Below are 12,197 nucleotides of genomic sequence, written 5' to 3' on the forward strand. Positions count from 1 at the left end.
CTGCACCTTTACCAGCTTTGAGAACACTTTCATGATCAATCATTATAAAACATATCATATATATTATTCTGAAATGGACCAATCTGCACAACGACTACTTTAACTGTCGCTACTTTCACTATATTTTGATGAGAATACTTTAAGTACAATTTAGAGCACATGTGTCAAACTCAAGGCCCTGGGGCCAAATCAGGCCCGTGGTGGATTTAATTTCGGCCCGCAGGATAATTTCTAATTCCTATTAGATCTGGCCCGCCGGTATATTGCACGCACACCTTCACTCAATCCTGAGGGTTTCCTCAGCTCAGAGACTGAGCCCAAACATTGATGACCTTGCACCCGAGATGAGATGCCAAGTATCTGAACTAGCTTCACAGAGCAGCACACTGAGTTTAATGGATGTTTCCTTCCGCACTTTTTCTCTCATGACAACAGGGCATGTTTGGTTTGTTCTTTGAGGGAAATAGTTTTGTTGAAGCTGTTGATGGCCTGTGGGAAAATGTAATCATAAGAAATGACTGAGGAAAAGCTGCAGATAGAGCCATAAGAAATGAAGCTGCAGATAGAGCCATAAGAAATGAATGCAACTGATTATTTAATGTTTAATGTTGTTTTTATAGGCAATCATTTAAGCTTTGTTAGTTCCAGGTTTAATATGTGCAATAAGTTCATTTCAATAAGTTCTGCAATAAACATTGAACCAGTCCGGCCCTCGACTAGTACCCATTTTTTATTTTGGCCCACTGTGTATTTGAGTTTGACACCCCTGCTTTAGGGATACTTATATTTTACTTGAGTATCGTAGAAAAAAAGAAAATCCCAGATGAAATGGTAAAGGCTCTTTGAGCATGTTTTCTCTCACTGATTGTGCTGTTATGTCAAATGTTTGTTTGTTTTTTTCCATGTATTGTGTCTTGATATTTGTCTGTTGATGTTACACATGGAGCTGCTGTGATGCAAGTCACTTCAGACTTGATCTGACCATTAAAGTATTATCATTTAAGTATATCATGTCGTATTTCCATTTGATGCTACTTTGTACTTCTACTCCTGTACAATTCTTAGGTATTGTATAAACAATATATAATATGTATCTTGATTACGTAATCTCGTTACATGTAATCCGTTACTCCCCAGGCTCCCCACCCAATCCAAGGTCACGCCCTCCCTCTTTGACTCCCCCCCCGCCTCCACCCCTCACCTCAAGGTGTCACAGAGAGCACCCTTGTTCTAACCCTCACCCTACTTTCCACCGGGACCCCTCAAAAATCCCAGATATCCCTGCAATTTCCGGTGCAATGTTTATTTGGCGGAAAGAGGGCTGGGGGGCGAGGCGGCCTGAAAAAAGAGGCTCACTCACAAACAGTTTGGGCGGCGTTTGGAGGGTAAACATGTGCAGGAGGAGCGGTAAGAAGCACTGAGGCCGGAGTGTTCTGCTCCGACATTCAGATCCACCTCAGAGCGACACAGAGAGACTCTGTTCAGACCCAACGGCCACAGCCTAATAAACATCCCCCCAGCGGTGGGAAGTAACTAAGTACATGTACTCAAGTACTCTACTTTTCTCTACAATTCTGAGGTATTTGTTTTTTTACCTGAGTTTTTCCATTTTATGTTACTCTGTACTTCTTCTCCCAGTTCAGAGGTAAATGGTGTACTTTTACTCCACTACATGTATTTAATCCCTTTAGTTACTTTACAGATGTGGATGAATGATGTGAAATATAATCAAGTGTTAAATCAGACTTTAGTTCCACCTGGAGTAAATTCACAAGCTACCCTGCAGTATACAAAGTCATTCAAACTAGCTGCACCTTTACCAGCTTTGAGAACACTTTACTGATCAATCATTATAAAACATATCATATATATTATTCTGAAATGGACCAATCTGCACAATGACTACTTTTACTGTCGCTACTTTCACTATATTTTGATGATAATACTTTTCTACTTTCACTTGAGGAACATTTTGAATGCAGGATTTTACTGTAACAGAGTATTCCTACACTCTGGTACTTCTACTTTCACTCAAGTACAAGATCTGAGTACTTCTACTGTTACTAAAGTACAACATCTGAGTACTTCTACTTTTACTCACGTACAAGATCTGACTACTTCTACTTTTACTCAAGAACACGATCTGAGTACTTCTCAAACCTCCATACATACTCCTTTCTGTTCAATAAACGCTGCCCTCTGCTGGAGAAATGTCGACATGACACAGAAAAACAGAACACCCAGAGCCTGAAATAAACATCTCTCTCAGTCTCAACGTTTTAATTACTAAACAAGTCGCACTTGTTAAGTCATGTCTCAGTTAAAAGGCTATGGGGTGGATTTAATGCTATAAATACTTCTAGAACAGTGGCCCCCTACAATTTGAGCTAGCTATTTATGTATCCATAACTTCGTAGCTAGCTAACATTATGCTAGCTACTTATTTGCCTTCATACTTTTAATATTTTGTCCTTTTTGCCCACAAGTTTTAAACTAGCTAACTTAACTCTTTATCCATCAAACTGTGTCTTGATTACTTTAAGCTAACGTCTCAAATGTGTATGTATTGCTACTTTTACTTTGTCCATTATGTGTATCCACAATTTTTAGCGAACACAAAATGGGTCTCGATTAATTTTGGCTAACTTTCATCACTGATTATTTCATCTCAACTTGATGTATTTTAGCATTTTGCCAATGCATCCATTAGCCTTTAAGCTAGCTAACTATTCCTAGTGAATTCCTAGGTACTATTTATCCAATGCTGTTTATCGATTACATTTAAAATGTGTCTTGATTACTTTAAGCTAACATCTTTAACTGTGTATTGATTACTTTAAAGTGGACCTATCATGTTATATTGGAAAAATATATTGTAGGGCCATACCTATACATTTTCATTTCATTTCAAACCTTTATTTAACCAGATTGGTCCCATTGAGATCATAGATCTCTTTTTCAAGGGAGACCTGCAGCATATAGGTTCCACATGAAACATAAAACAATAAAGGACATTAAACAAAACATGTCTGTGAAGTTTTTTGCTCAAAATACCAAACAGTTCACCCATTGTAGCCATGCCTCATACTGCTCATACCCCTCTTTTGCAGCCCTGTTAGAGAAACGCGGATTGTGGGTCCTTCCATTTTCTTAATGTCTTTCATTTTTTGTTTTTGTTTTAATGTTTATTTTATTATATTTTACTGTTTTTAAATGCCTCCTTTGTCTGAATGTCTTTCATTTTTGTAAAGCACCTTGAATTGCCTGGTGCTGAAAGGTGCTATATAAATAAACTTAACTTGCCTTGCAAAAGAAAAAAAAGAGGAGGCGGAGCTAATGCCTGATCAGAATTCTACCGGAGATAAAGTTAAATTCTGCTGTGATAAAACGCCAACCTATATTCTAAACCACATCAAAGATTATTTCTGAAACAGTATGGAGCTCAAATGCTTTTTCTCTTGCGGGTTTATCACAAGGTGAGTTCCTTTTTTTATTTCCTGCTTTTTAAAACACATGTGCTTTCCAGTACAGGTTAGCTCTGAGTGTTAGCGAGGCTTGCTAATGTAAACAAAGACGAGATTACGGGACTTCCGGTCTGAGCGGAGCTGTGAGGTCGCATTTCTCGAGCTCCTCGCCAGAATCAGAATATGTATATTAGACAACTACCCTTGCACTATAGTCAAGCAACTTTAATCTAAGCTGTTCTTCCTTGCCTCCGCCCAACAGTTTCATTTGAAATATGTCGTCTTCCTCTCGCAAAAAGGCTTCTGCTGAGCCAGATCCGAAAGCTAATTCTTTCACACACACATACGGGTTTTGGGCCAAGGGCGACACCGTACTTCCGGTATCCGCCATTTCACGCGAGGTGCAACCAGAATATCATAGGCTGCTTCTCAGGTCGATTAAATGAAATCCTTGGTTCCCTCACTTGCGTCGTTTCCCTGCGTTTAGTCCCTCCCACCAGGGAAGCATGGTGGGAGGGACTAAAGGAAACCACGAGAAGCAGGGAAATGAGTTTTAATGATTAGAGGTAACTGAGTTATTTATTTTGTTAAAGTTTCAGCTATTCTGTCATCACATTATTTAATACGATTTGTTAAAACACTGTTGTTTCTTTTGATGTAAAATATTATTTATTTAATCCTAGGGCCTGGCGTACACATGCGTGGACATCACATTTTTGGTCATATGACCACAGTCGTTAATTCTGCTGAACTGGGGCCTCATGGCCACGTATGTGGGCACTTACACTGCTATCTGGTGGTGTCAGAAGAGTACAACACACTACGGTAAAAATTCAAAATGGCGACAAACACAAGGGATCATTCAAGTGGCAGCTCCAAATACAAACCTCGACAAGGTAAGAAGTCCTATCATATTTCAAGGCTTTTTCTGATTTAGATATTTATCAAAGCATTGTACGTTTGTCATGACATGCAAATTTGACAAAAAATGTGTAAAAATAACAATTTGGTATGCTGCTAAACATGATGTATGTGTACATCGGGACTTAGGTTGGTCGAAAATGCTAATATATTAGTAAAAATGTGCACAAGTAAAATAGCTTATAGCCAGGGGTGCACATAACTTTTTTGCCCTGGTTCTCAAAGGAGCACCTGGAGATGTTGCTTGGTGCTCATCCTTAAAATGAAATAAACCGTAACTTTTGAGGGGGTCTTGACTTTATTTGCCAGACACACGGCACTGAACACACATGCTGAGGTGAACACAGAACACACATGCAGAGGTGAACACAAGACAACATTAGCACGACTACAAGCTGTCATCACTACCCTCCTGACTGTTCTCCTCACTGTCTTCCTCTCTGTCAGACATGGTAGCTGATGATGTAGGCCTACTTCTTTCTCTCTGGTTGAGTCTGATTAGTTGCTTGCATCCACAAGTCAGCAGCTGGTTTTGGGTCGAAAGTCTCTGTTGTCATCTTAGACAAGTGGATGTAATCAAATAAGTATGTGAACATAACCAATAACCTACCATAGCCAATAACAAATGAATGTAACTTGTTTTATTTGTGTTGTTCATTCATATCTTATTTTACCTTAACATTTATTTATGCATTTTTTTTTATCTCCAGTTTTAAAGGATATTTTTGGTTACTGTCCTATAGTATACATTGGAATGATTTAAAACCTGTTTATCCCAATAATTATCAGTGGCGTTTTCTCCCGGAGGCCAAGGGAAGCCAGGCTTCCCCTGTTTTTTCGGATTGTAGTTATAATTTAAATAAATAAATAAAAACACTTTGTTTTGTTTCGATAATTCTCCTTTGCTGTGTGTTGCTGCCGGCCGGCTCTCCCCCATTCTCATTGAGTACTTTACAAAGAGTGAAACAGCGCCCCTCTAGATGTTATGGTGAAACAGTAGATTGCACTCTCTGTTGCGAGAGGAGGCCAGCCGAATCTGGCTTCCTTTGGTGAAAAAAAATGGAGGGATTGACCAATCAGATGAGGCCCACGTGATGCCCCTGCCAACCTGTGATTGGTCAGGGCCATGCCAAGGGAAGCCAGCCGCCTCTAGCTTCCCTTCAGGGGCGGCTGGCGGCTGGCGATTTGATTGGACACTGCCATCCAATCAAATCACATCAACATCAGTTTTAATACTGTAACTGTCATCACCGCCGTTAGAAATTATCAAGCAAATGAAGCATTATGGAGGGTGGAGATTTGGCGTACTTAATCAAACATAACTTTACTAAACTTCCGCTACAGCAGCAACTGAAAATTAAATCAGATGACAGGCCAATGCCCGCACTCGAGCTGTGTGTACACAGAGGAAAAAGGGAGAGAATCGGACGTTCAATGAGGACAATTATGTCCGCACAGAGTGGCTAACTGGAAGCGCTAAACTTCAGCGTCTATTTGGCTGGCCATGTCTTCTTTTTGACAAGGATTCGTGCTCCCTGAACAATCCTTGGGCAACTTCAGGATTCATCGACCTTGCCAACCTGTCACGGGCAATTGAGAGGCACGGTAAATCCAAAAATCACATAGATTGTGTGATTGTCTGCCTACATTAATAAGTAAAATGCTTAAATTAATAAGAAGAGAGTTTCAGCTGGAGAGTGCGTGCGGACCTGTCGGTTAGATAACAGGCGTGTGCAAGTCGTGCATCTGTGTGATACAAATGTGTGTAAAATGATACCGGGCGCTGTAATCATTCATCTGGTTACGTTATTGACCGCCCCCCGACCCAAAAAATGGGCTTCCCCTACATTTTTCCCCACGCCACGCTACTGATAATTATAAAGGAGTGCCTTGGAAATATGTGTTTACATAAATTGCGACCAAACCGTTTGAACTTAGACTTTACTTCACTGAGCTGTAGTTATCAGTCTGAATGGAGAGGACTCTCCCTCCACATTATTGTAGAAACATCTTCTTCTTATCTCCGTTAGAGCAGCTAGCACGGCACCAGATTCTAATAACAACAGCGCTGGTACCGGTGCACCCTCCCTCGCTCACTCGCATTTTGGCTGTGAGCTGCGGGCGCCAGATAAGCCAACATCCCCCATTTTCATCACTTACAGCGCCCATCGTACAGGGCAAATGAAACGTGTAACCGGGGTGAAAAGGGTGTTACATTTACTTAATTATGAATGTTGTTACATCAAGGCTGAAAATTAGGATGAGCCCCAACGGTCAAAATGTTTTTTTCCCTCCCAGAACTGCCAGCGCAGCGCCTCCACAGATCTGGCGCCCTAGGCGAACATCTAGCCAGTGCTACGGGCCGACCCTGAGTTCATATCATGGTTCATACATGTATGCAACTCGCAAATATCTTTCTCTCTCTCTCTTCTCTCTCTCATCTCTCCTCTATTTTCTCTTTTCTCTTCTCCCTTCTCTCTCTCCCTCTCTCAATGTTGGTACGCAAATGCGCTTTGTTTCAAATGACCCGGTGCTCTTTTTTTGGCGGAGGTGCGCATGCGCACCTGCGCACCAGTTATGTGCAGCCCTGCTTATAGCTAACTCTGGTGCAGCTAAAAAGCTGTACATTGTCCCGATGAAATAAATAACAATTAAATAACTAAATACATTAATACATACATAAATTAGTTGGGTTGAAAATGTTAATATGCTAGTACAAATGTGCCTTGCTATAGCTAATAGCTAGAGTTGTTTATAGCTAACTCTGGTGCAGTTGAAAAGCTGTACATTGTCCCAGTGAAATAAATAACAAAGAAATACATAAATGCATACATATATAAATGACATTGGTTTGTATTTGATTTTTTCATGTTTTTATTTCCAGAGCGTTTTTCTGTGCAAAGAGCATTGGAGCAACTTGAGTTAATCGATGGAGACAACTCAGATTTGGAAGACTTGTCTGACAACGATGATTCCATCCTGGATGTCAATTATCAACCCCCACCACAGGAGCAAAGCAGCAGTGAGGATGAGGATGACAGTAGTGATGATGAGGACCCCATTCCTCAGCCCACTGAGCACAGCAGAGGACGTAAACGTCTCCGTGGTGCAAATAATGGTTAGCCAAGACCCAGTGGATATTTGTTTATTTTAGGCAGGGCCTCAGGGCTAGGTGAAGGATAGGAAGCAAAATGTTAATTTACAACACTTGTTGACAGGTTCAGGGACAGAGACAGGGACAGGTTCATCCCGCACTCCCAGACGGCGCCGTCAAACTCAGCAGATCGAGGCTGATCGCTCCGATGATGACTCGGAAGAGCCAACACCAGGACCAAGCACTCTGGGACAGCCCAATAAAGGTAATTGTTATTATTTTAGCATGCCTTGAGGGTACATTTTCAAATTTCATATAAATGTCCACTCAGATTCAACTACGTTATGCACCAATACACCTCAGTGAATTGCTTGCATGGGTAAAAATATGTAACTTACTTTGCAATAAGTACTATTTGTATTCTGATTCTGGTTGTGCAGGACGTGGGTTGCGCTGGAGGGCTACTCCATTGATGCCAGACCTTGCCCAGTTTGAGCACGAGGACGACACTGAGCTAGACAGGAATGGCTGGACCCCACTGGACTATTTTGAACAGTACATAGATAGAGATTTGATGAAAATGATTTCAGATTGCTCTAATGCTATGTCACTGTCTAGGAGTGGGGATCCACTCAACACCTCTGTAGATGAGGTTTACCACTTTTTTGGTGCCTGTATTTTGATGTCCTGCATCCGATACCCAACAATCAGGATGTACTGGTCCAAAGCCTTGAGAATCACTGCTATCACTGACAAATTCACGCGCAACAGATTCTTTAGACTGAGGGGATCAATAAAAGTGCTAATTGATGATGATGTGCCAGAAGATCTGAGGAAGAGGGACAAATTCTGGAAGGTGAGGCCTTTTCTGGATCGGATTCTGCAAGGCTGCAAGTCTCAGAATCGACCTGAATGCGCATCTATTGATGAGCAGATGATTCCTTTCACAGGAACCTGTCCATGCAGACAATATCTGCCAATGAAGCCAAACCCAGTTGGCATCAAGAACTTCGTTTGTGCTACAGCAGATGGCATTGTGCTGGACTTTGATCTGTATCAAGGTAAAGGTGCACTGCTTGAGCAGGTCGAAGAAGAAGAGGTGGGCCTGGGGTTGGGAGGCTTAGTCTTGGCTCGGCTGTGTCAAACTCTGCATCGTGGCACGAAAGTGTATTGTGACCAGTTCTTCACAAGCATCCGATGTGTGGAACAAATGATGAAGAAGGAGATGTACATTACTGGTACAATAATGAAGAACCGACTCGCTGGCGCGAAGGAGAAGCTAGCCTCTGACAAAACCATGAAAAACACAGGAAGAGGTACCTCATCAGAACTTTCCACTGAAGACGGAAAGTTGTGTGTAGTGAAGTGGTACGACAACAAACCAGTATTGATGATGTCTGTTGTTCATGGCACAGAGCCTGAAGACACCTGCCAGCGCTGGGACAAGAAATTGAAAGAATATGTGACTGTCTCGCGACCAAGCATTGTCCGTGAGTACAACCTCAAGATGGGTGGAGTTGATTTGATCGATAGAATGATTAGCTACTATCGCATGAGCGCCCGTACTAAGAAGTGGACGATGCGGATGCTAATGCACTTCACGGATCTGGCTTTAGCCAACAGCTGGCTACTCTACCGCAAAGACCTCGCAATATGTGCTGCACCAAAGAAGAGCATCATGCAGTTCCTTGAGTTCCGTACGGAAATGGCTATGACCCTCTTGGCCCAGCATCACGGTCAAGGAAGCGATGCAGACCTCTCTGAACAGTCAGAGGAAGAAGACAACTCAAATCAAGGGAAGAAACGTTTTGTGACGGCGGTGCCCCATGTCTCGGTCCGCAGGAGGGCGAATGCCCATCTCCCAGAGATGATCAGCCTGAAGAACGCGGCGCGCTGCAGGGTAGCAGGCTGCACTGGAAGAACCCGAGTGCGTTGTGTGACCTGCAAAGTGTTCTTGTGCTTGCAAGGCGATCGCAACTGTTACACAGCCTTTCACACATAGGTGTGTACATGTTCCTAAAGAAAAGGGCATTCCTATTTATTTTTTTACATGACCAATGCAACATTTTCACATAAGCCATACTGTAACTGTTTTTGTTTTTGTGACTGTTTTGTTTTTTCACAATGATGTTCAAAACACATACAACAGTCGCCTATGTGGTATTATTAGATGCAACAGTGACAATGCAAAATGCTTTGAATGTTTTATATTTTGTTACAGGCATATGATGTCTTCCTGCAACTGTTTGTAGCGTTTTAAATGAGCCGTACTGTAGTTGTGACAGTCCAAAAGGAGCAAAAATGCAGTGTTTTCATGTTGTTTTTACTCTCAGATGTTCAAAACATGCAAAATGATGTGTGTATAAGTTATTAATACATGCAAAAGCAGCCAGGAAAAACTGCTGTGTTCAAGGTGGAAATAAAATAGTTTTTCACTCTATTACAAAAAGGTGACTTTTATGACTTTTTTGGAAATTCAGAACGAGTGTCCACATATGTGGACATCATTTTTCTCTAAAAGTACATCATGTCAAAAGATGATACTTAGTTGTTATACTTATCAGGTTCCAATAAGCCCAAATAGCAAAGAGAAATAAAAAATGCATATAAAAAAACAGCTTGGGTCTTAGGAGGTTAAGAGCAATGGGACGTCCTTTCCTCCGGAGCGTCACGTGAAGCGACGTCCGTTTGTGATGACGCTGCACAGCTGATCGTCTGACAGCAGCTCTGTCCCCGTTATTTCCACACACACCCCCGCCTCTGTTAGTACACATTTACTGACACAAACATTTATATCATCTGTTGTAGACCCAAATAAATAAAATAAAATAAGAACTCATTGTCAAAAAAGATAAACGCCATTCTTAACATTTATAAACGAACAATAGTTTGATTAATATTGATTAGAGTGCACAATAGAAATAAAATAATTGAGAGAAGAAAAAGAGATATGTTATCTATCAAAACCCAGTTAGATTAACATTCATTGGATTGCACACTTTGTTTGTTTGTTTGGATATGTAGCACATTAACATTTCAATAGCACTTAATGACTGACTGAATGGAAATGACAATAAATGAAAATGTAAAACGAAAAAAGCGATCATGAAAATGTTTCCAAAAAATTAATTAAATGATTTTTGACCACTTTGTTGTTCAGATATATCACATATTTGTAACTAAATGATACATGAATTGAAACAAAACACGGTATAAACTGAGGAGTGACTCCCGTGAGGTTCATGTATTTTCTTCACTCTGCTCTCATGTCAAGAAGCATCAGATCAGTGCATGCACTGCCTCGTCCAATCAGTGAGCGATACACAGTAAGGGGGCGGGGTGAGTATCTGAGGATTTCATCGGAGGATGGTCTGGTGGTTCCTCAGTTATCGCTCCTCCATGATCGCTCCTCGCTCCACGATCCTCGGTCCTCCGGCAGAAATAAGAGCCATGGGACGGTACTCAAGATGGCGCGGGCAAATCAACTTCCGGTGAGACCGAGGACCGAGGAGCGAGGAAATGAAAATAGTCGATCTGAGAAGCAGCCATAGTCTATTGCCTTAATCAATATAGTCAACTCTAAAATACCACATATATGCATTGGCATGATAATATTATTGTGACAAGTGGGGTATTCACCTGGTGTTTCCAGAAGATAGACGTAGATGCTGCCAAAATTGACCGAAGGCCACTTTCGAGAGTCGTTTTTCCATACATCTGCAGGCAGTCTGTAAGGGCAATCGGACAACCTACACAGCTCTAGTTTACGCTGGTAACGACCTAGAGCACACCCCTCAAATCCAGAGATGTAATCCGAAGACATGCAGCGATTTCTTCGGTCGTTAATTCAGAAAAAAAACCTAGTGCGCTCTGCCTAGCTACGTTAGCTAGCTGTTTATATTAGCACCTCCAGGATATTAGCACCTCCAGGAAAATGGCGTATTTATATATATATATATATATATGGCGCGCGTTGCATTGTGGGTAGCTTGTGACGTCACTGTGTGTGAAAGAATAGTGCTAGCCCGGCTAAAGGTGCTGGGGCAGGGCCCCTAGCTGCTAGCGCAGCACGAGGTGATGAGACCGCCATTCTACGGGCCATTCAATCTCTCAGAGAGGACCTGCTGAAGAAAATTGATGACAACGCCGAGATGCAGTCTAAAGAACTACGACGTGAAATAAGCCAACTGAGGGACGAGCTGAGATCCGCCGTTGACCGCGTCAGCAGCCGCACCAAGTCTTTGGAGGACCGGGTCGAGAGCCTGGATATTGCCGCTAATGATCACTCGGACCTCATTACCACTCTCGAACGAGACGTGCAGCAGCTAAAAAAGGACATGAAAATCTTCTCTGACAGGAGTGAGGACCTGGAGGCGCGGTCTAGGAGATGCAACCTCCGCATCACCGGGATACAAGAAAAACGGGAGGCAGGGAAGAACTTAGTAGAAAATATCACTCGAACAACCCTGTGGTCAATAGCTCTCTTAGGATATGGTCACAGTTCAGGAGGCATTTTGGATATAGACAAACTATCTCCTCCATCCCCATAGTTCGCAATCCGGCTTTCAAACCAGCCCTGATAGACTCCGCTTTCCACCTGTGGTCCCGGAAGGAACTTAAGTGTGTTGCTGATCTGTTCTACGAAGGGGTATTCACATCCTTTGAACATTTAGTCAAAGAATATGACATCCCAAGGAATCATTATTTTAGATTTTTAC

The 12,197-nt window shown here is 42.0% G+C and overlaps 1 protein-coding gene across 1 annotated transcript; it reads left to right on the top strand.

The window, feature by feature from the left end:
- Positions 1-4,302: 4,302 nt before the first annotated feature.
- On the top strand, positions 4,303-9,928 carry LOC117538320 (piggyBac transposable element-derived protein 3-like). The gene is made up of 4 exons (XM_034203925.1): positions 4,303-4,360; positions 7,270-7,503; positions 7,604-7,744; positions 7,920-9,928. Exons 1-4 carry the CDS (start codon positions 4,303-4,305, stop codon positions 9,479-9,481), a joined length of 1,995 nt encoding a protein of 664 aa, XP_034059816.1. The 3' UTR covers positions 9,482-9,928.
- Positions 9,929-12,197: the final 2,269 nt, after the last annotated feature.

This window comes from Gymnodraco acuticeps, unplaced genomic scaffold, assembly GCF_902827175.1.
Source record: "Gymnodraco acuticeps unplaced genomic scaffold, fGymAcu1.1, whole genome shotgun sequence".
NCBI classification, from domain to species: domain Eukaryota; kingdom Metazoa; phylum Chordata; class Actinopteri; order Perciformes; family Bathydraconidae; genus Gymnodraco; species Gymnodraco acuticeps.

Coding starts and splice junctions, on each gene's coding strand:
- LOC117538320 (XM_034203925.1), top strand. CDS start 4,303: ATGGCGACAAACACAAGGGATCATTCAAGTGGCAGCTCCAAATACAAA. Junction 4,361..7,269: donor CAAATACAAACCTCGACAAG/GTAAGAAGTCCT, acceptor TTTTATTTCCAG/AGCGTTTTTCTGTGCAAAGA. Junction 7,745..7,919: donor TCTGGGACAGCCCAATAAAG/GTAATTGTTATT, acceptor CTGGTTGTGCAG/GACGTGGGTTGCGCTGGAGG.